The 22,411-nt window shown below is 50.7% G+C and overlaps 1 protein-coding gene across 5 annotated transcripts in view; it reads right to left on the reverse strand.

The window, feature by feature from the left end:
* The window catches only part of GAS7 (growth arrest specific 7), a 198,585-nt gene that overhangs the window by 93,028 nt on the left and 83,146 nt on the right, over nt 1-22,411 (reverse strand). The window contains exon 1 of one of the 5 annotated variants that reach the window (XM_032319628.1): nt 20,100-20,195. The exons of 2 other annotated variants lie outside the window; for them this stretch is intronic. Coding sequence is in view for 1 of the 3 variants with exons in the window: in XM_032319626.1 (XP_032175517.1) it covers nt 4,159-4,161 (3 nt within the window). In the remaining 2 variants the exon portion in view is untranslated. Of the gene's footprint in view, nt 1-4,158; nt 4,438-19,225; nt 19,349-20,099; nt 20,196-22,411 lie in introns of those variants that run through there. 2 more of the 5 variants (XM_032319629.1, XM_032319626.1) reach the window with 2 other exon arrangements.

Genomic DNA, 22,411 nt, shown 5'->3' on the forward strand with positions numbered 1-22,411 from the left:
GAGCTCCCGCCAGCCTGTCCCGGCTTCTGGCCTCTGAGCAGGAAAACCTGAATGAATCCACTCACCAGCTCGTGATGAACTGAGACGTTTTACTCCAACTCTCAACTTTGAGGAATGTTGGCTGCCTTTCCTCCTACCCCTTCTCCGGCAGATAAAAACAGCGTGGGCCGTTCTGATATCCTACCTCCAACCTCAGGACGCCGGAAGCATCGGCAGAAAGCACACAGGCCTGGGCATAAGGAGACCGTGTTCCCAGACAGCAAGCTATAATTCAGAAAGTTCCCTGAGCCTCTCTGGGCCTCTGTCCCTTCATCTATAAAACCAGGGGCTGCCAGCCCTCCAACACCGGGGTCCTGTGACCTGAGGGTCATGTCATGTAACAGGGCCCCAAACCACCACAGGGGACATTTCAAGGCATTTAAATGACCACACATGCTTGCAAAAGCAAGCACCCCATAAACATGAAAGGACAGAGCCCTCCGAGGATGAACATGATTGTCCATGTCCCATTACCTTCCCCCTCCCCCGAAGGTGTCCCCCAAACTTTTTCAGTCCAGCGAGTGACTATTTCCTCAGCCAAAACCAACTTGGAGCGGATGGGAGGGCTATGCCATCTGAGACACCAGTGAAGCAAACCAATTTAACAAAACTTGGAAACTGTTCAAATGTATGCCTAAGCCAGGATTCGCAACGTTGTGAGCACAACCGCAAACCCGTACAGGGAGGCCAAACATTGACCTCTCCCCCTCTGTGCCAAGAGTCAATGTCCCAGCCCCTTTAGGGCTCCGATGTCCCTGTCCATCAGAAGGAGGTGGATGTGAAGTGAGCACTTCCCTTCGTCCTGAAGGATTTCAAAATACACCCTGGAGGGACGTCTGGGTGGCTCAGCCGTTAAGCACCTGCCTTCGGCTCAGGTCATGAGCCCAGAGTCCTGGGATCGAGTCCTACCTCGGGCTCCTTGTTCGGCGGGGAGGCTGCTTCTCCCTCTGCCTCTGCCCCTGCTTGTGCTGATACTCCCCCCAACCCCCCGACAAATAAATAAAATAAAAATTTTTAAAAATCTTAAAAAACAAAAACCCAACCCTGCACTCTGGATTTTTACACTCGTATATATGGTCAAGATATCGAGATCCTGCCCTTGGAAATGCTTCAAAGGACACACTGAGGACCACTCACCAGCAGGCGTGCTCCCTAGGCAGCTCCTGGGAGGGGGAGGACCCCTCCAATTTCCCTTTGCAGAGGAGAGAGCCAGGGAACAAGCGAATTTTGCCAACACTTGGTATTGGGGCGGGGAGGAGCCAGGGGGTGGAGGGAACGGGGAAAAGAGGAAATCCTGATAAAGCCCCCTTTCATATTAAGGTACGAAATCGCGCAATGCTTCAGGGAAGGGTTTCTGGCACTTTCTCAATCCCCCGAAGAAAAACCCACCTACCCAAATTTCTCAAGCATTCTGTTCCGTTCCAAACAGACCCTGCACGTTCAGAGGAGAGGAACAGAACTGAAAGTCCCCAGCTCGGGTGAGATCACAGGTTTGGAACCTCCCGCCAAGCCCCTGCCTGCCAGAAACGTGTCACCACGCTCCAAGGCCAGGTGACTCGGCTGCTGCCTGCAGAGCCCTGGGCGGTGCCCCCCGCTGTGTCCTCAGGGAGTTGGCGCCCCTCTAAAGAAGGGAGGACTGGAGTTCCTTAGGTCACCAAGGTGGGCATCTGATGCCTGCCTATGGCTGCCATCTGGCTGGCCCAGCTTGGTGGCCACTAGAAGTAGGTCCCTGGGCACCAGAAAGCCAGGAGCAGCAATTGTCCCTACCAGGGAGACTCATCTCAGTGACAGGGTGGTGCTGGCAGCTCGAGCTCCAAGGGACTCCCATCAGGGCTCTGACTGCCCAGCGCATCCTTAATGCTTCTGAGCCACGGGCCCTGGGGGGAGATGAAGGCTAATCGAGGCTGAACTCCTTGCCCGAGAACGAGCAAGGGGAGCAGTTCCAACCCACCCAAGGCAGCGGACGTTTCTGAAGCTCTGCATCTGGTGCCTAGAAAACCAGACCGATGGTGACAGCTGGGGACACCATCACCGAGAGTGGGGACCCATCACCGTTCCGTAGAGATCATGCGGGATGTGAGCAGGGAGGCCGGCTCGCCTGGCCAGGGCTGCCACTGTCTTGCTGGGAGATCTTGAGCAACCACTTTGTCTCGGTGGGGAGGCCTCCGTGTCCGTATCTCAAAAATACAGAAGTTGCACCAGATGGTCTCCTAGGGTTTTCTCTGGTTTCTCCTTCTTTCTTTTCTAAGACTCAAGGATTCTGGAAGCTGCTCTTAGCCCACCTGCTTTTTAAGGACATGCTGTTTTGGAAGAGAGGCAAAGTCTTGTTCAAGTGTAGACGTGGGTTCAAGGGCAGCAGACGGAGCCCCGAACACTGGGATTCTGCCTCGGGGCCTCAGACTGTGCCTCTTTCTCTCACGGAGGCATGTCTTGGTGAGTTCTGGCCTGACCGGCCTATGTCAGCCCCTTCCCTGTCATTCCCAGAGCCACACACGGATGAGCTCTATCTGCCCACGGACCGGACTCCTGCCCTGGCATCCCAGGGTTCCCTGTGTCTGAAGCTGGAACTCGCCCCATGCCCAACACTTGTTCTTTTAGTTTGTTTAAGATTTTATTCATTTATTTGGGAGAGAGAGATGGAAAGAGAGAACGAGCAGGAGGAGGGGCAGACGGAGAAGCAGGCTCCCTGCTGAGCAGGGAGCCCAACGAGGGGCTGGATCCCAGGACCCCGAGATCATGACCTGAGTCCCGGGACCCTGAGATCATGACCCCGAGATCATGACCTTAACTGACAGAGCTACCTGGGTACCCCGGCAACACAGGTTTGTTCTGAGCCCACTGGCAGATAAGCTGTTCATCACACACACACACGCTGGGACCTGAACACACACTCTCCCTCAGCCCGGGCACACCTCCGTCTCCACCAAGAGGCCTCCCCGGGCTCTCACTCCACTCCCTGAATGCCCCTCCGGGGACGTCTTCTGGGCTGATCCCTTCTTCTCCAGGAACCTCCCTGCCACGGCCACAGCCCAGGCCAGCCCCACCAGAACCCACCAGTGCTCGCCGGCAATCCATCAGAACGTGACTGATCGGTCTGGGCACTTTACACACCATCCTCCCCCAGTGTAGACCCTGCACCTGTTGCAGGGCTGTCCTCTGGCTAGAAATGCAGAGTCTCAGGCTCCACCTGAGCACCAGGCTCCATATTCTGATGGTCCCTGGACAATTCAGATCTGCTTTAACCTCCAAGAAGCCCTCCTGTGAACTTTCCAGGTGCCCCCGGGTGATAAGTACCATCTCCCTCTTCCCGGCACAGGTTCAGGCCTCCATCAAAAGCCACACCAAAATCAGAGATGCTGTCTGACCCAGTCAGTGGGCACCCTGGAAGAAGGCTACGTGCACACACACGAGCCTTCCCATATGAATTGCCCCCCGCCCTGGGCTGCCCAGAGCCTCCAGAGCGTGGTCCGTAGAGCCTTGGCTGATGGGAGGTCCCACTTTCCAAAAAAGGGGGGTGTCTAACTTCCAGGGGCAGGAAGGTGGACAAAAGAAGGCTATCCTACTCTTAGATCTTAGAAGAGTACCCATAATCACAGCCCACCCCTGCCACCCCCAAACTGGACAGAAGCACCCAGCTCAGCCTGCAACCACGGCAGAGACATGGGCAGAAACTTAACTACTGGAGAGGAACCCCCAACAGGCTTTCCCTTTAGACAGTCCTGGCGAAAACCAGGACACATAGACGGCAGGTGGGTAGGCAGGAAGAAGCCGAGCTTCAGATTCGGGAGAAGCAAGGGAGGTGAGACGTGGCCTCCTGACCCCACAAGCCACGCCACCACGGGGTCACACGCCTCCCCAGAACCGCTGCCCAGGTGACCGGGGAGCTGCCCCCCTCACCCTCCACATCACCTCTTGTCCTTCCCCCACTTCTGATCTCACTCAAGTCTTCTTTTCTCCCAACTCATGCCTTACGGGAACCCTCCCCCACCCCAGCACCCTGGACGCCCCAGGGCTTCTAAGCTCCCTTTTCAGAGGTCCTCAGAACCGTTTTCTAAAATACCCAGATTCGTTCAGAAACACCGAGAAACAGCTGAGCCAGCCGGTCGGATGGATTCTTACCATCAGAGCCAATCTTCCTTGTGGGGCTGCTGACAACTCAGAGGACAGTCCTGGGTCCTGCGTGGAGTCCCCAGACCCAGCGCCGGGCCCCTGCCAGCTTCCTCTCCATGGCACCCTCTGCGGGAAATGGGCCTGATGCAAGCAAGCAACCGTGCCAAGGGTCAGTGCCGGGGACACCCCGGAGGGCGTTCCTGTGGCTTTGCACCCCGCTGTTCTTTCACAAAGAGCACGCTACATTGCACAGTTCCTTCCAAATCTGCTCCGGGTCCTGTGAGGAAATCAACCACGCATTCTGGACTTTCCAGTTGCGAAGTTTCTGGAAACTTTTTTTTTTTTTTTTTTTTTTTTCACTCTCTCTTTTTCCCCTTTCTCAGCTAAAAAAAGTTGGCCGAGGTCACGACATACAATGGCCAAGCTTGTGTCACTGACCAGATGCCTCCCACCCCCAGGCCTGGGGACAAGAGCTCCTTTGTCCACTATATTTTAGGCGGGACTCCCTGGGTCTGCCCCAGCCCTGCTGGGGAATGTTCCGCCAACTTCTTCCCAACCCGAAGTCACGGCTCTGGCCTCGGCCCCAGCCCCAGCCCCAGCTGTGTGAACCCAAGGCCAGATAAAAGCCAACCTACAAAGAATGGGAAATGCTCCCCCAAGAACCATTGTGTTAGATCCATCCAGGGCTGAAAAGCCGGTGGCCCCTGGGGGACAAGATGAGCATCCACTGCCTTTGCTCTGCCCTCAACACCTCCAAACCTGGACAGAGGGCAGATGACCAGGGGGGCGATGCCATGTATCTCAGAGGAAAAACGGTTTAGGATCCCAAAACTCTCAATTGCAAGTGGAGGACGTGAGCACAATATGGCATCCATCAACTAAATGAGTTCAAGCAAGAGACTTGGATCCTACGTGAATATCTCAAATCACTCCACTCAGACAGCTTTTTGGAGGAGCTGAAGGGTTAAGCACTTCAAATCCACACATTTCTGTGTCGGCTTTCTGCGTAAACCGTGGTGATTCTAGGAAACGAGCCTTGATATCAAAGTAAATATCATTTTCCCAAGGGACCGTGGAGTCGAGAGGTCTGGATGATTTCTTATAAACAGCGTTCTCTCAAATGTATGGATAAACTGTGTATTTATAGAGGGTTCAGTGCCTGATCCTTGGGGTGGGCTAGGAAATCAGAACAATCCTCCAGGGACCGAGTCAGCCGGCTCTAGGGCCCTTGTGGGTTCACTGCCTATCAGCTGTGATGCCTAGCGTGGGGTCTTCAAGCTTCAGATTTCTTCAAGTGTAAAAGGGAGATGATTGGCAGTGCCTTTCTCAAAAGGTTGTTGGGAGGATTAAGGGGGGAAATCCACATAAACCCTGAGCAGAGAGCAAAGGGGACCAAAGTACCCAATACAGCCAGTTGTTTTTGTTACGATCAAAGAGTAGGAGGTGAAGTTTCCCTGGACACACACAAAAAAATGGGCCAAGGGCATTTCTCCCAAGAAGATATACAAATGGCCATCGGGCACAGGGAAAGGTGCTCACTCATCACTAGGGAAATGCACAAATCCCAATAAGGACATTAAAACCCCAATAAGGAGTCACCACCCACCCATGAGGATGGCCGCTATCAACAAACAAGTAGAAGAACAGGCATTGGTGGACAAACCGGAGTCCTTCCTGGTGGGAACATAAGATGGAGCAGAAGCCATGAAAAACAATATGGCGACTCCTCAAAGAATTGCAAACAGGGTTAACATGGGCTCCAGCAATTCCACTTCTGGGTATACACCCAAGAGGATGGAAAGCAGGGACTCCACTCTCTACACTGGTGTGCTGCAGGACTCTTCTTGACGGTCCGAGAATGGAAACAAGTCAAGTGTGTCCATTCATGGATGAGTGGATAAACAAAATATGGCATGTATATACACAGCGGCATGGTATTCAATCTCAGAAAGGAAATTTGGACACAGGCCACAGTGGAGATGAACGTAAAGACATCAGGCAAAGCAAGATAACCCAGTCACGACAAGGCAGATACTGGGGGAACCTACTTTAGGATAGGGTCAAGAAGAGAATAAATTCATAGAGACCAAAAAATCGAATGGCGATCACCAAGGGCCAGGGGAAGACGGGGGTGGGGGATTAGTGTTTAATGGAGACAGAGTGTCCATCAGCAAGATGACAAAGTCTGGAGGTGGATGGTGATGGTTGCTTAACGTTGTGGAGACATTTGATGCCACTTAACTTATACGCTTAAAAATGGTTAAAACGGTAGATTTTACGTCATGTCTGTTTCAATATACACAACATGTCTGGGACCCACAGAGACAGTTTAGATCAAGGGCCTTTGGCCAGTGTGACATAAGCCACATCATGGAATACTCAGGGACAGATCCTCCAGGGAAGGCAATGCATGCACCCAGAGAGAAGTCTCCCCAGCCCAGTGGTGAAGCCAATGAGAAGACAAATCTGGGGCAGCCCAGACGGCTTGCTGTGTGGTCCATTTGATTTTCCTTCTTGGGGAAACTGAGGCAGCACAGCCAGCATCCTAATGTCAACCACGGGCTAGTCTGATGGTGGGGGCACACACTCAGAGGGCCAAAGCAACATGCCTCCGTCTGGACATGTCCACTCCCACCTTTCTGGTCTTTTTCCTTCCACCCTCAGATCCAGAGCTCATCTCTTCCTTCTCAAAGCCTGGAGTGGGCTGCTCAAGGGGTTCTACTTCCCCTCTCTGCTTATCAGGCTCTGATAGGCTGCAGGGGTGACAATGAGCTCTCTTGAACTCTCACTTTGGGCCAGATGCTGTCCTAAGCACGTTCCGTGCCTTGGATCAAGTAACTTGCCCAGAAACCCAATGAGGAGGTTTCTAGTATGGTCTCCATTTAATAGAGGAGTAAACAGAGGCTTTCGGGATGGATCAGGAAGGGTGGGCAGGAGGAATGAGCTAAGGGGATAATACTCTGGTCCTGACACGGCAAAAGGAGCAAAGGCCCAGAGAGAAAGTCGTGTGGGTGTGCATGGGGTTCCATTGTGGGAGACCATAAGAGCACCGAGGCTAAGAAATCAGTCTCCCTTCTATAAGCCAGAAAACACTGATGGGTTTTGAATGGGGGAGGAAACACCATGAATGTTGTGCTCTCTGATGTTGGAGAAATCATCCCAACACCAGGGCACTGAAAAGATCCAATGTCTGGGAGAAAACTGGTTATGGGATCTCTCCCCTCCTTTCTCTCTCTCTTCCGAAACACAAGAGAAATCCAAGCCCCAGATCTGTATTTGTAAAGTGAGAGGTGAGGAATCCGCCAGGGGCTGAGTTACTGGCCTCTTCCCCCAGTGGGATGGGAAGTGACCACACCCTGACCTTGGAGGTCACCAGCCCTGCCAGTGGAAGGCCCAGAGAGCAGCATGGGGGCCTCTCTGCTCCTAAAAAAGGGCTCCCACCCACAAGAAGGTAAAAACAAAACTCCACCTGCATCCTGGGCAGCCTGGGTCCTTCAGGTTTCCTGGACTTAAAGTCCCCTTCCTTAAAGGACCCTTCATCCTGGGTCCTTCAGGTTTCCTGGACTTAAAGTCCCCAGGGGTGTTCTCGCAGCCCATAACTTTTTGGTTTTATGGCAGCAAAGAGGGGACAGTTTATAGACTACTCAGCCTTGACACCACTCTGACACTGCATCCCACATGTGAATAGATAAAATTGCAGACAATCACGCACCCTTATAGGCAACACACAAGATTGTCATCATGGTTTCCAGGATGGCCTCCAGCCAATGACAAGAGACCTTTCTGGGCCTTCATGAACCAGAAGGTTAATCTGCTCTGAACTGAGCTAAGCAGAACAAACCAGAGGCCTGCAAATGTTTTATCCTTTAGGGATCACCAACACAAATATCTCGGGATGTGTAAAACTCATAAAGACATTCTCAGGGGGTTATGGTTTGGGGCAATCCTAGCATCTCAAACCAGAGATCCCTTGAGTTTTGATTTATGAATCGTCTTCTGTCATTTGAGCTGGAACCAAAAAAAGCACAAACTGCTCCCCTTTTGGTCGCTGCAAATGGGTAGGTTCCTACACCTTGGGTCACGTGGACAAATGAGGGACAGTAGGAAACCCATAATCCAAACACACAAAAAAAGTCCGACAATCATTTCCCCAGAGTTCCATATTCCCCAGGTTTCATGGAGTCCAATGCACCCAACCTTCTTGCTATTATTGTCTCCATTGAGTTGAAAACTGCCAGCCAAAAGAGGCCACATTTGCTGTGGGCCCTTGTCCTCAGTACCACGAGTCATGTTGTCATATAATGATAATTAATAAGAAAGACAGGGTATGGGGTATGGCGTTGACTCACTTTTCCTAAATGCTTCATAATCATGAAGGGAAAAATTATTCACCAGACCATGTAGTCTCTGGGGGACAGGGTCTCAAAGGGTCCCAACCCCCTTACAGGCATCTCCTTGCCTATGGGATCAATCAAACAACTCATGGTCACCAGCAATCTCTTCCCAAATGCTGTGGAAGACGCAGGCAAGTGCAACACTAAAGGGACTTGGCTTCTACAGTTTAGAAGATAAGGCACAGACACAAGGGAAAAAGCAGAAATACCCACACAAGGGAGTCTATCATAAGTGCCAAGCGATAAGTCGGCAGACAATGAGAGCTTTCAGAATCCAGAGAAGGGCAAGATCGTGTTTGGCTGAGGCAGTCAGAGAAGGCTTCTCAGAAGATACAGCATTTGCCTGACAGCAGGAATGAAAAGGGAGGGCCTGATTGGAATGGAGGGACAGTGAGAGAGAGAAGCAGACTAGGCCTTGGTGATGGAGCAGACGTTGGGGGGGTGGGGGCGGCGGGAGAAAGTAAAAGGTGATCCTGAAGGGGACAAGAGAAGCTGGACCCAGTACCCAGGGAGATCCGGCCATGGTAGAAGTCAGTTTGGGGATATACGGTAGAGCTCACAGCCTCCGTACTCAAGTTTCAAGTACTTGATCAGGGTACAGTTGGGTTCTGTGTGGCCCTTGACACATGAAGATGGGACATCTCAGCTAACCCAGCTGAGGTATCTGCCCAGAGATGGGACTGCAGTCCTACAGGTGGACTCTGTTTATGAAGAAAAAATGGATAGCTGAGCCCCAAGGCGTGCTCTCACTTCCCCCCAATCCTCCTTGGACCCAACCCCGATGAGTGCATGCAGCACCCCTTGGCCCCCTCTGAGACCCTCACAGGCAAGAACCATGTCTCTGTCCTTCTCCCCTCAATGCAGCCCCATGCCGCACACTTGGGGGCTGCCTCCATGACGGGCAAGGAATGGATGCGAGTTCTGGGAATGAGTTCCAGAAAGCAAACGAGGACGGGATAGTAGAACAGGTAGTGGTGTCCATGAGAGAGAGTGAAGACCCTCACCAATGTCAGAGAGGATATGCCTCCTGTCAATCCCAGAAAGAGGAGCAGAGGAGTGAGGTGGGCATGGAAATCTGGTCCAGAGCATATAGGGAGCTGGGGAGCCCGAGGACACATAGGGTGGGAGGTACGATACTGAGACAGGTGTCATTATAGAAGAGGGCAGAGAGAGAGGACAGAGCAGTGCCTGGCTCAGGCCCATAGGGCCCATAGATGGCTCCTAGGAGGGGCCTGGCAGTTAGCTTCCTGCCCTCAGCGTGAGTGGGTCCGAGGCCCCTCATAAGGTTCCTATGTGTCCCACTCCGTACAAGAATCCCAAGACCAAGTGGACTTACCAGAAATGGCACCTACTTTAACACATTTGGTTCCAGGCCCGAGGGAGGCCTTAATTCGACATCTCCCAAACGCCAGCCATTCACATACCCCCTTGTCCCAACTCTGGCATGGCTACGTACCAGCAACCCTAACACTTACCCAGAATTTTTTTTTAACTGTCTTGTAATGAGCTTGAATTTAGCCGACCCTGAGCAGGAATAGCTATGAGAAATGGATCTGACGGGGTTGGTCGTCCTCCCTATCGCACACTTACATGAAAAGAACTTAAAAACCATCATCATGACACGGTCTAGGAGGATCTTACAATAGCCTTAGAGGTAACCCCAGCCCACTTGAAGAAACACAGTTTCAGGCTATGTGGAAAATTACCGAAGAGCAGCCATGAAACGGTCTAGGGAGTTTCTTCTCTGAAATCTAGAAAACCGAGCTCCACTTCTCCACTGACCACATACCCACAATGCAGGAGCGAGGTCTCCCGTGTGTGCCTGAGTCACTGCTGGGAGGCCCAGAAAGGCAGTCAAGGGAGAAACAGGACTTCCCATGCTGAGGGCCATGGGACAGTCCTAGGTGCGTGGAGTGTGCCTCAATGACCTCGCAGGTCAGCAACTGTGAAGGGGATTCAAACTTCCCCAAGTGGACACGGTGCCAAGGCCAATGACACATAGTATATATTCCATCTGATGTACATGCAACGTCTACACAGACACTGCCTTGTTGGAGAAGGAGGGAAGAGACGGGCACGGGAACTCGGGGAAAGGCTGAGGAAGCACCATGTGAAGAGCTTAAGGCAAGAGTGCCTCTCAGAAGGCAATTCAGAAGACAACATCAGGAAACAGCTAGAAAGCAAGAAGTCCTCTTTGAAAGAGGAACAGAAAATCATTGCGGAAAAAGACGGCCAAAATAAGAAGGATGACACAAAGGCAAAAACAGATGAGGTTAGGATTGTACCAAAATGGCTCACTTGAATCCACATTAGTGGTTGTGGGTAAATAAAAATTAAAAAAGAAAAAGTTAAATCAGTAAAATGCAGGATACACTTCAAAGGATCTCCCCAAACTACAAAGGTTTAAAAGGAAAAGAAAAAAAAAAGGCAAGGAAATGAAAAAGTAATGCATGCTCAAGAAGGGTTCCATTAGAAAAGACCAGACCATGTAGATGAGAATCAATAATCAACTGCAAAAATGACAAAAGAGAATTTTAAAAATCATGCCCAACAAGACGCAATGAGAGGGGTGCCTGGGTGGCTCAGAGGGTTAAGCCTCTGCCTTCGGCTCAGGCCATGATCTCAGGGTCCTGGGATTGAGCCCCACATCGGGCTCTCTGTTCAGCTGGGAGCCGGCTTCCCCCTCTCTCTGCCTGCCTCTCTGCCTACTTGTGATCTCTCTCCCTCTCTGTCAAATAAATAAATAAAATCTTTACCAAAAAAAAAGGCAAAGAAAAACGTTGCCTGGGAAATCCGTTTTTCCTCAGACTTTTCTTCTGCTCCTACTACGGGCACTTCCCATGGGAATCAAAGCTCCATAAGGCCGGGACTCGCCAAGGGGCTGGCATCAGCCCTCGGAAAGTGCTAGAAAGTGCAGAAGACATATCCCACCCAAGTCAAAGCTTCGTGGGGCACAGTCAGTGTCTTATTCATCACTATGGGAGTTCGATAAGCATTTACAGAAGGGTGGACCAAACAGAGCTTCAAATATGAGGTTTTGTTCCAAACCTCTGAGATTTAAGATGTATGCATCCAGTCAAGCTGTATTAAAAATGAAAGAGACAGAAAGGGTTCTCTAAGCACACAGGTGAAGAAAACACCCACGTCCTCTCCAGGCACTGAGAAAGAGAGATCAACATGAGATTGAGGTCAATGGGGAGTCACCGTATAAACGCATCCATGAAGCATTTCTTACTCAATGTAGATGCCCAGCTCAGAAATGCAGCCAACGGACTTCCCAGCTCGGGGGTGAAGCCCAGTGACCAGTGTCTCCCTCGGCCTTGTGTCCATCCTGGAATCAGGCTACCCGTGTCTCCTGCAATGTCCCTCAAAGCCAGGACAGAGGAAGCCTCCAGCCACACGTGGGGAGCACTGTTCGTCAATGCTGTCTTTTCTGCCCAAGCATGGGCTGACACTGGGGTAGCTCCTTGACCTTTGGGGACACTGTGCTGGGACCATCAATAGACAAAGTCTCTGACACGACTCTGTGAAGAGTACCACTCTGTTTGCTAAGGAACTGGAAGAATGGCCTTTTGCATATTTATAACTCCCATTGAACGAACCAAGCCTTCCCTCCTCCCCAGATCCAGGAATCCCAATCAGCTACCCAACGGCTCTCTGTCACCAAGACGCCCTTCTGTATCACCAAAGAGCCGTTCTCCACTTCAAGAACCAGAATCCCCATCACAGTGTGGAAGGTGGAAAAGGGTACGCCCCACACCCCTTGCCCCACCCCCACCCCACCCCCAAAGAAACACGGAGAGAACACAGGAAAATGGGAACACAGGTCATCTTTATATTCTGGGATTTCTCCAGCTGCTTTAATTGTTCTCATTTTATCACATTAGAAATGGTTATTTATTTTTTAATTGTATGAGTCAAAATTTTTCTTTTTTTTAATGTTTTTATTTTTATTAACATATAATGTAGTATTTGCCCCTGAGGGTACAGGTCTGTGAATCTCCAGGCTTACACACTCCACAGCACTCACCATAGTACATACCCTCCCCAGTGTCCATAACCCAACCATTAAATGTGTTTTTAAAATCACTTTTACAATCGGGAAAACATTGCCTTCCCCCCAAATCAGCATATCCAATTCTAAAATATACCATATGATCCCAATTATGTAGACAAATATATACAGCCAAGAAAAGGGGGATGGAATGAAAAGAATGCAAAATCTTTTTTATTTCTGCTTTTCTGTATTGTTTCCATTTTCTATTATGAGCAAATTCATTTTGATGCTTTTTTTTGAGGGGAGAAGGGGCAGAGGGAGAAGGAGAGAGAGAATCTTAAGCAGGCTCCACACACAGCATGGAGCCCAACACGGGGCTCAATCTCACAACCCTGAGATCATGACCTGAGCCAAAATCAAGAGTCAGATGCTTAACTGACTGAGCCACCCAGGAGCCCCAATTTTAATGCATTTTTTTAAAAAAATCTTTATTCCATTATGAACTAACGTATGAATACAGCCCTATTTAAAATAATTGGTGAGTATTTGTTAATAAAATCCCCCTTGATACCTCCCTTCACAGTTGCCATCCCATAAAATGAAGGGTTCATCATACTAGCTTTCATATGATAAAGAAGAGTTGGAGGGCTTTATTTTTAAGAGAAGGAATTAAGATAAAACGGGCAATAGTAAGGAACTTTCTGGTCCAATACAAGTTGGACAAAAAAATTAGAGATGGAAGGAACCCCAGAGATCATTTGATCCCATACTGCCATTTTATAGATTGGGAAACTGAGCCCAGAGACAGATGGGGACTGGGTGCCAAATCTCCCACAGCCCTGCACAGAGCCCCCTCCTTTTGTTCTCCGGCCGCCGTAAGTCTTGGTGCTGATGTTGCTGGCATGGCTAGAGGATTAGCTCTGGTCACACAGCACGGCAAGAGCCAAAGCCCCCCTGGAAGGCTCCCAAGCTGACCCCAACACAAAGACCAGTAAGTCCAGCTCTCTGCTCAACCACGAGCCACTTCCCATCTGTTTGTGGCCAGTGAGCCCCCTGTGTAGGGAGGGGGTCCAGAGAGGAAACATCTGTGCACACAAGGGGAGTGAATAAATGCACTTGATTTTCCTTTTGCCAACTCCTCTTCGGCCTCTTTTTCCACTCATTGAAATGCAAGGCCCCATTCCAGTGAGGAGGTCTGGAAGATTTCAGAAACTTCTAGAAACCACAACCCCACTTTGCAACAGGGATTCCCAAAACAAGGTCTGCATGGAAGTGCTGGGGCTGTGGGCAAGAATAAATAGCAGACGCAACCCCCAGAAACCAGCCACAGGCATCCACTGGCCTGTCCCCAACCCCAGCTTTTAAACTTCAGCCAGGCACAGAGGAAGTTCAAGTATGCCTTCCGTGGCTTTCCAGCCATGTAACCTCAGGCCAGTCACTTCAACCTCTCTGGAAACTCATCTTTTCTCTTTCCTACATGCAAAAATGGAAATACCACCATCTCCTTCACAGAATTCTTGCAAAGCTCCGAAGGTCAAAACCATTCCATGAATGTTAGCTTTGCCCCATACCTTCCCATCCCCATTAAGTCACTGAGCAACCCTGAGGGAAAGTCTTGAACAACTAAGGTCATAGTGCTGAGCCACTCCCATGGCACCAACTGGGTTTTCCCAACAGCCTGGGCTCATCTGTGTAGACAGACACCTTCTAACCTTCCTGACACAGACCAAGGTCACCAAAGGAGCGAGAGGGATGGCATGTGAAATGGAATTCCTATAGTCAGTGGACAAGATGAGGGTTTAGAGGACCACCAGAAGTGAACAGTAAAATACAGGAAGCCAAGCACATGTCATGTCTGCCGGGGTCTCTGGATAGCTGGTGACTTATACATATCATAGCCTAGCCCAGTTGACCCTCATGAGAATGCTGGAGAGACATATTCTTAGTTTTCTTCCATAACTGAGTAAATGGAGGTCGTCCTCAAGGTCTTACGACTCACAAGACACAGAACCTGTTTGAGCCCAGTGTGCTGGCTCCAAGAACAATGCAAATCCTCCCCTCCTCGCAGGCCACCCCCACACACACTCAAGGTTCCTCTGCAGTGGCCAAGAATCCTCTCTTCAAGGGCAAAATACCCCAGTGAGAAGTTACGGTTGAGGGAGGCCAAGACTGGCCAAGCCCCTCACCACCAGCTTCCTGTGGTAGAAGGTGGTGGCTGATAGCCTTGTGAGCTAACTGGAGGGAGAGGAGCTGGAGGAAGGAAGGAAAGTACCAAGATAAACATCTCCACAGAGAAGAGCCTTGACCAGCAGCCGGGGTAAATGACATCCAAGAGAGATATTGACTGAGCACCACAAACTGAGTCACTGTGAGCAGCTTTCCATGCAAGCAGGCAGCCCCTGCCCATCCACAGGAAGGAGCCAAGGCAACATGGAGGTTTGACCTGGGTTCAAAGCTCCAGCTAGGATGGGGACCTGCCTTGCTTTGTCTGGTGGGCCCTGCGCCTCACTTCTTGTGGTCCCCTAGGAGATACAACCCTTGCCTCTAGCCCCACTTTCCCTCCTGTGTGACCCAGTCCACTCCTACCCCCACGGCTGCTCTTGTTTTCCTGGCCTACAATGAGTGGTCCTCACTCCCCAAGACAAGTAAGAGCGTCCTACTCAAATGTGTATGCAAACACAGAAAACACAACCAATGACCATATGTGGAATTGATGGAGAGCCCCCAAGTCTCTGTGTAGGATTTGTCAGTCCCCCTGCAGAGAGTGGGTGTCTTATCTCCCACTTCCATACTGAAATCCTAACAGGGTTCCCAAACCACAAATGAATCAGGCAGGTTTGGGGAAGGGTCATCAGTAACTTGCCTGGGTCTCTGAATCTCATGGGCCTAGGGCCCTCCAAGTAAATACATTCAGGAAAGACTCACTCTCTCTGTCACCTAAAATGTCTGCAAATGTATCTGGAGTTTTTTAGCCAGAGAGAAAGTGGGCCAAAGGTGATCACCTATGATGAAAGCAACCGGTGCTTGATGTGAAATGTACACATGTGGTTGGCTCTTACCCAAACTTTTTAAAGAACTAGTATATTATTTTCACCCAAGGACTCTCAGCCCATGAATATGTGGTTACCTCTGATATGCTTAAGCAGCCAACCTGATCTCTCTCAACATCATTCAATCCACTGCCGTGTCTGTTAGGGTCACACAGCCCTTCTCCCATAAGAAGAGAGCCCAATGACTATCTTTTTCTCTAGGATGGTCAAAGGCACTGGGGTCTGCTCACTACTGTTGCACAGATAAAACCCACAGACAGAAGTGCTAAATAGCTAATGGCCAGATAAAAAGTGATTAGGATGAGTTGCAATCCCACAAACAGAAAATCTCCTGCAGACCTTAAAGCATGCATGGACTCTGCCAGGAGTGGTGTGGGGTGAAACCCTCAACTCCTTTTCTTTGGCCAAGAATCCCTGTCTTTCCTCCCCACTTGGTCTTCAAAGGATGGAACATGACAATAACAGGTGTAGGCACTCTATTCATGTTCTGAGCTGCAGATACGCAAAACATTCCATCCAAAGGCAACAGAGCACACATTCTTCTCAAGTGCACATGGAACATATTCCAGGGGAGATCAAACGTTAGGCCACGAAACAAATCTCAAAAAATTCAAGAAGACGGAAATCCTATCAAGCATCCTGTCCAACCACAACAGTATGAAACAAAAAATCAATTACAAGGAGAAAACTGGAAAAACCACAAAAATGTGGGGAAATAAAACAACATGTCATTGCACAACCAGTGGGTCATCAGAGAAGTAAAGAAGAAATCAAATAATGCCTAAAGACAGAAAAAAAAAAAAATCAGAAACACAATGTAACAAAATCCACGGGATGCAGCAAAAGCAGTTCTAAGGGGAAAATTCATAGTGATCCAGGCTTACCCAGTTAATAAGAAAAATCTCAAACAATCCAACGTTATGCCTAAAGGAACTAGAAAAAGAAGAACAAATGAAGCCTAATGTTAGCAGAAGGGAAGAAATAATAAAGAACAGAGCAGAACTAACAGACCTAGAGGCATATCATGCTAAGTGGAATGAGGCAGAAGGAGAAAGACAAACACCACAGGATTTCCCTGATAAGTGCAATCACAGATACAGAAAACCCACTAATGTTGACCAGAAGGATAGGAGGCAGGGGACAAAATGGGTAGAGGAGTCATTTGTTCGGTGATGGATAGACTTTTGCGTGTGATCACCTTGTAGCACACTTATCAAAGTAGAACATGGTACACCCAACACTTATGAATGTTATATACCAATGTAACCCCAATGTAAACAAAAAGGAACAATGGCCACTGTTCCATTATTGGTCTCGGTGCTGGTGAACAGCAGAGATGAGTGGGGAGCACGGCAAACTGGAAGAGTCACCCTTGGCATCAGAATGTTGTTGCTGTGCAGGATGCCAAGGCTTGGCAAAGCTAACTTTATTAGCTACACCAAAGCTACACTTTATTTATTTATGCAAGAAACGCCGGGCATCTTAATTTCTAATGTGAAATCTGATGATTTTTATATGTTGGCAAACCCACTCAACAACTCTGAAATGAAACCATGGGCAAAAATGACAACGAAACAACAACAAAATCTCCTACGGTCCTTGATTCTGCCCGTTGGCCTCCAGGGCGCAGCTCTTTGCGAAACTGCTGGTATCTGCATAGACAGCTGTTTCCAGAGAGGGCCCCCTGGTTTTTAGAGAATTGAATGCTACCATCCTAGACTGAGGGTATGAATTACTTGCTGCTACTTTACACTGACCATCCCTTTGTGGAGACCTCTTACTGCCAACACCTCCTGCTTGCTGGGTACAGCAGGACACCAGGGTCCAGGGATTCCAAGGGCTGCAAATGTATGGCCAATTTCCTCTCACCCCAGGGCCAGGCGCCCCAGCCTGCGTCTCACTTTCCTTGGAAGGGAAGCATGGGACCAGATTTCTGGGGCATGGGAGATGCTGAAAGGCCATCCTACTCTGTTTATGGGAAAGCAGCTCCCTGTCAGTGGACCAGAAGGCTTGGAAGGGGAGGAGGCGTGCAAGGAAGCAAAACAGCAGCCTAGGGAATGAGGCATGAACCACCAGCTGGGGAGTGGGGCACAGAATGTGGTCAGAGGCAAAGCCATGCACTGAGCAGTCTTAACAGAAGATCAGAGATTTGGGAAGTAAGGGAGTGAGCCAGGCACAGGAGCCTTGGGAAGGACAGAAGTGTGTGTCCAAAGGCAAGATGACGCAGTTGTCCCCATGAGCAGAGAGGCTCCCTTGGGGCAGCAAGACCAAGCAGCTAGAAGCCAGCAGCCTTGCACCGCAGTTTGAGTGGGAAGGAAGGCTGGCCGCCTGGTCGTGGGAGGACTGCACGACCCAAACCTGCAGGGTTCTGGGGCCTGGGAACATGTATTCTGGGGCCACTGGGATGACTACAGGGTGATTGGGGAAGTTGATGCGAGAAATCACAGTGTCGGGGGCGCCTGGGTGGCTCAGTGGGTTAAGCCTCTGCTTTCGGCTCAGGTCATGATCTCAGGGTCCTGGGATCGAGCCCCACATTGAGCGCTCTGCTCAGCGGGGAGCCTGTTTCCCTCTCTCTCTCTGCCTGCCTCTATGCCTACTTGTGATCTCTCTCTGTGTCAAATAAATAAATCAAATCTTAATTAAAAAAAAAATCACAGTGTCTTTCTCAATCTGCCCGCAGGGGGCTCTCCTCCCGACCTCAGACCCTGGGAGAAGGGCTGCCACCTCCCCGTCCCCAGACCTCACACTTCCAACTGCCCCGCTGTCCCATTAGCGTTGCACACAGCAACCCAACAGCATCTCAAAATGATGCTTGCACGGGACTCCCCCTGGAAGCCTTCCTTCCTCCTTCCAGCTTTTCCCTGGAAAGGAGAGTCGGTCAGAGCCGTCTCTCTGCAGGAGAAAATTCAGGCTTATTCAGGCCAGCAGTCCCCCAACTCTTGTTTTTCCAAGTCTGACCCACAGTAAAAAGCCCATGTACCATGACCCAATATACACCCACAAAGCACAAATATTGCGTCGCGCTGCGTACCCTACGGCATGCAAGGCAGTCTGAGAGTTTGCCATTCGACTTTTTAGGCTGATTAACACTAATCAGAGACTCTGTGTGGCTCGTGACTCCTGGTTCTGAAAAACCCTGCTTTACCTGGTCCCGATCCCCTTCTAGGAGGATCCTGTCCTTGACCCCCTTCTCCGTTGGAGATGGCGATACAGGTTACCTTCGCTTCACTTTGCTGGACCCACCAACGTAGAGAGAAATGCGCCCGATTCTCCCTGCCCTTGAGGACTGTGTACCACTCACAGGCACTTGGCATCCCCGGGTCTTCTCTTTCCGAGAACCGGGTCCAAGTCTCTGAATCCAGGGCGCTTAAAATCTGTCAAATGCTTGATGTCCAAAAAGGAGAAGCCCACTTGCTACTTCCTAATCACGGTAAAATTGCTCTGCGTTTTGTTTCATGCCACAAAGCCCAATCTACGGAGAACTCCTCTGCTCCCGGCAGCATCCCCCTTCCCTGGCCCGGGGGGAGACGGAGCTGTGCGGTTTCCGAACTGCTCTGTGCACCGACGCATCACACCCCCCTCAAAGCCCCAACACAGATCCCGACAGGTTCACACCGGCCGTGACACTGACTTACCACCGCAGAGTTGGGGGAGAAAGATTCTGAGCACCCAGTGCTCGAGTGGGGAAGTCCACAGATGCGAACACAACCGTCACACGGGAAGCGGCTGAATCCACACGAAGCCGAGCTTCCCAGACTCCCGCTTGCATGCGCTTTCCGGAAGCCTTAAGTGGCTTCAGACGCTGTTACATAATCCTGTGTTTGTTACCTACCCCCCTTTTGTGCCTCCCTCTCTGCAGCCCCCGTAGCTCTGAACACCCAGGGCCGCCCTGACCCACGACAGAATGCGCCCCCACAAGGCACAGGTGTCCCAGCTAGAAGATCCCCGTGGACCTGGTTGCTGTCCCACTCTGTCCCTGACCAGCTGTGTGACATCTGGCAGAACACAGCTCCTCTCTGGGCTTTTCCCTCATCTAGAGCCGGAGGGAGTGGACCCTACTGATACCCAAAAGCTCCTTCCAGGTTTTTCCTGAGCACTCTACCTGCACCATTTGGAACCATGTGACCTTGAAAAGGCCTGGCCACACTCAGGAATTCAGAAAAAAAAGCAAAACAGAAGAGGTGAAGATCCAGAAGAGAGAGCCAAGTTAAGTTGAAGGCAACAAGAAAAACTCCCTTCTCACTGAGCTCAGCACCTTGGATACCCTGCCCAAGTGGCTTGCACTTTCCCAAGCCTTGGGGTCCCCACTTCAACCCAGACTCAGTGAAGGAATGCAGAGGGCAGACAGGTGGGTGAACAGAAGCATCAGCCTGGGTCCCTCCATCACAGAGCCAAGCACCTGCCCACAGTGGCTTCCCTTGTCCCCCAACCCCTGCAGGGCACAGCTGGCCACCTGGCTCTCGCTGGGCTCCAGTGAGCTTCAAGCACCTGCCCAGGGCTCCAACTCACCTCAGCCCCACAGTCCCTCCTCCTGCAAAGCTGGCGCGCTGGTCATTTTCTGCCACCGTCTCCACACCCGCCGCCTCCCGTGGTATCAGCTAATTCACTGTGCAAAAGCAGCCTTTATATATAGAAAGTTGCAGCCACGCAGGTTAGCATTAAAATAGAGACTTGCCGTTGTCGTGGCAACCAAACAAATGATATTCAAAAATGAAAAAGAAGTATTCTGCAAGCGGGAAAGCATGTCCACAGCCTTCCAGGGCAGCTCGCCCAGTCCCCTCGAGGGTAGGTGGGACGGCCTCCGGAGAAAGGACCTTCCCCTCTGTGAACCTCCCTCCTTCCCATGAAGTTACCGGCTCTGGCTGCAGCTATGACCACACGCCTCCTCCTCCTCCCCGCACACAAGTCCCTTCCTAAAGCCAGCTCCCCGCCTGGAGTGGCCCGAAGGTTAAGGCACTGAGAGAATATGATGATGTTGACCAGGCACCTCAATTTGCAAAAGCTGTACTCCTCAGGCACCGGGCGGCCCTGATGCTATCGCCAAGGATGCTTCTGGAAGCAGAGGTAGCCCACCACGGGTGTAGTGTTAAGAGACAAAGTGAGTACACTTGGCGGGCTGCTTCACCCAAGACTCAGCCTAAAAATAAGAGGTGGGGGGCGGGGAGCACAATGGGGAGCAGCCTTGTGCCTCCACTTCTCTGATGCTAGGATGTGTGTCTTTCCTTCTGGGTCTTTGTTCTACTTTCTTCTTGTTTGCCTAGTCCCCGGGGACTATGCCTTGCTCAGCCACATGGGCCCTGGATGTTGCTGGAGCTCCATTTACACTCAGAAGCTCCTGCTCTGGCTTCGTAGCTCCTGGTCAACACAGCCACCATCCAGAATGTTCCCAGCCTTCAAGGTGAAAGGTTGGATCCAAGGAGCCTCCAAGAGGCTGGGGGACCTCGGAACACCCCCAGCCTTTCTGCAATTCATTCACACATTTTAAAGGTCAGCCCTGATCTAGAAGGATGAAAATTTAAAACGCCAAGCCCAAGTGCAGGCAAGGGCACAGGGCATCCGGAACTCCCCAACGGTGCTGTGCGAATCCAAAATGGCACCGGCCCTCTGGACAGCAGCATGGCAGTTTCCTAGAAAGTGAACGTCCATGCTTGCCCTATGAGTCAACGGTCCCTCTCCCAGGGATGTACCCAAGAGAAAAGGAAACAAATGTCCACACAAAGTCTTAGGCATGAATATGCGGGGCAGCTTTATCGACGGTGACCCCAAACTGGAACCAGCCTAAAGACCATCAACAGGGAATGGAGAGCCAGCCACGGTCCACAAGTAGGACGAGCCATGACTCCTGAAACAAAGGAGCCAACTATGGGTACGTGTAGTGACTTGGAGCATCTCACAGGTGTCTGCTGGGAAGCCAGGCTCTGAAGGTTACACACGGTACAATCCTATTTATAGCATGTGCGCAGAAAGACAAAGTTACAGGGATGGATGGCTCATGGGGAGCAGGGGAGGGCATGAGAGCAGAGAGGGAGCACGAGGGAGGTTCTTGGGGTGACAGAATTACTGTATGTCCTGGTTGAGGGTGTGGTTCCATGAATGTATATAGATGTAAACCATATACCCAAAAAGTCAGTTTTGGGGCACCTGGGTGTCTCAGGCCATTAAGTGTCTGCCTTCAGCTCAGGTCATGATCTCAGGGTCCTGGGGTCGAGTCCCACATTGGGCTCCTTGCTCAGTGGGGCGTCTACTTCTGTCGCTTCCTCTCCCCGCCACCCCCCACTGCTATTCATGTGCGTGTACTCTCTCTCTCTAATAAATAAATAAAATCTTGAAAAAAAAAAAAAAGATTTTTCACCTTGCAGGGGGAAAGAATCAGGATGGCACAGTCTCCCTGTAGCAGTATCTGCATCAAACACGGGGTTTCCCATGCATAAACTGTAGAGTTCTGAGAACTGTTCATTACCAGCACCATTCTTCATTACAAAGACCCTCTTCTTGTCCTAGACCCACAAGGTTCTCAACCTTGGACCCTTTGCATCAGACCCACCAGGGAATTTGTTAGAAAGTACAAACCCCTGGGTCTCATCCTAGCCCTCCCAAACCAGAAGCTCGTGGGAGAAGGGGTTCTGCAGTGTGTTTTACAAAGGCCTCCTGGGGAGGGACTCTAATGTACCCTGAAATTTGGAAATCACTGGCCTCCATCTATGGGATGGATTCAGCTAGGCCAGCTGGTCACTGAATGGTCTGGACGCTGTCCCTTCAAAATCAAAACGCTATGGAAACAGACAATGTCTTTCTCCATATCCTTGTAACTGCTGGCCTCA

The sequence above is a fragment of the Mustela erminea genome, chromosome 18 (genome assembly GCF_009829155.1).
Source record: "Mustela erminea isolate mMusErm1 chromosome 18, mMusErm1.Pri, whole genome shotgun sequence".
Classification (NCBI taxonomy): domain Eukaryota; kingdom Metazoa; phylum Chordata; class Mammalia; order Carnivora; family Mustelidae; genus Mustela; species Mustela erminea.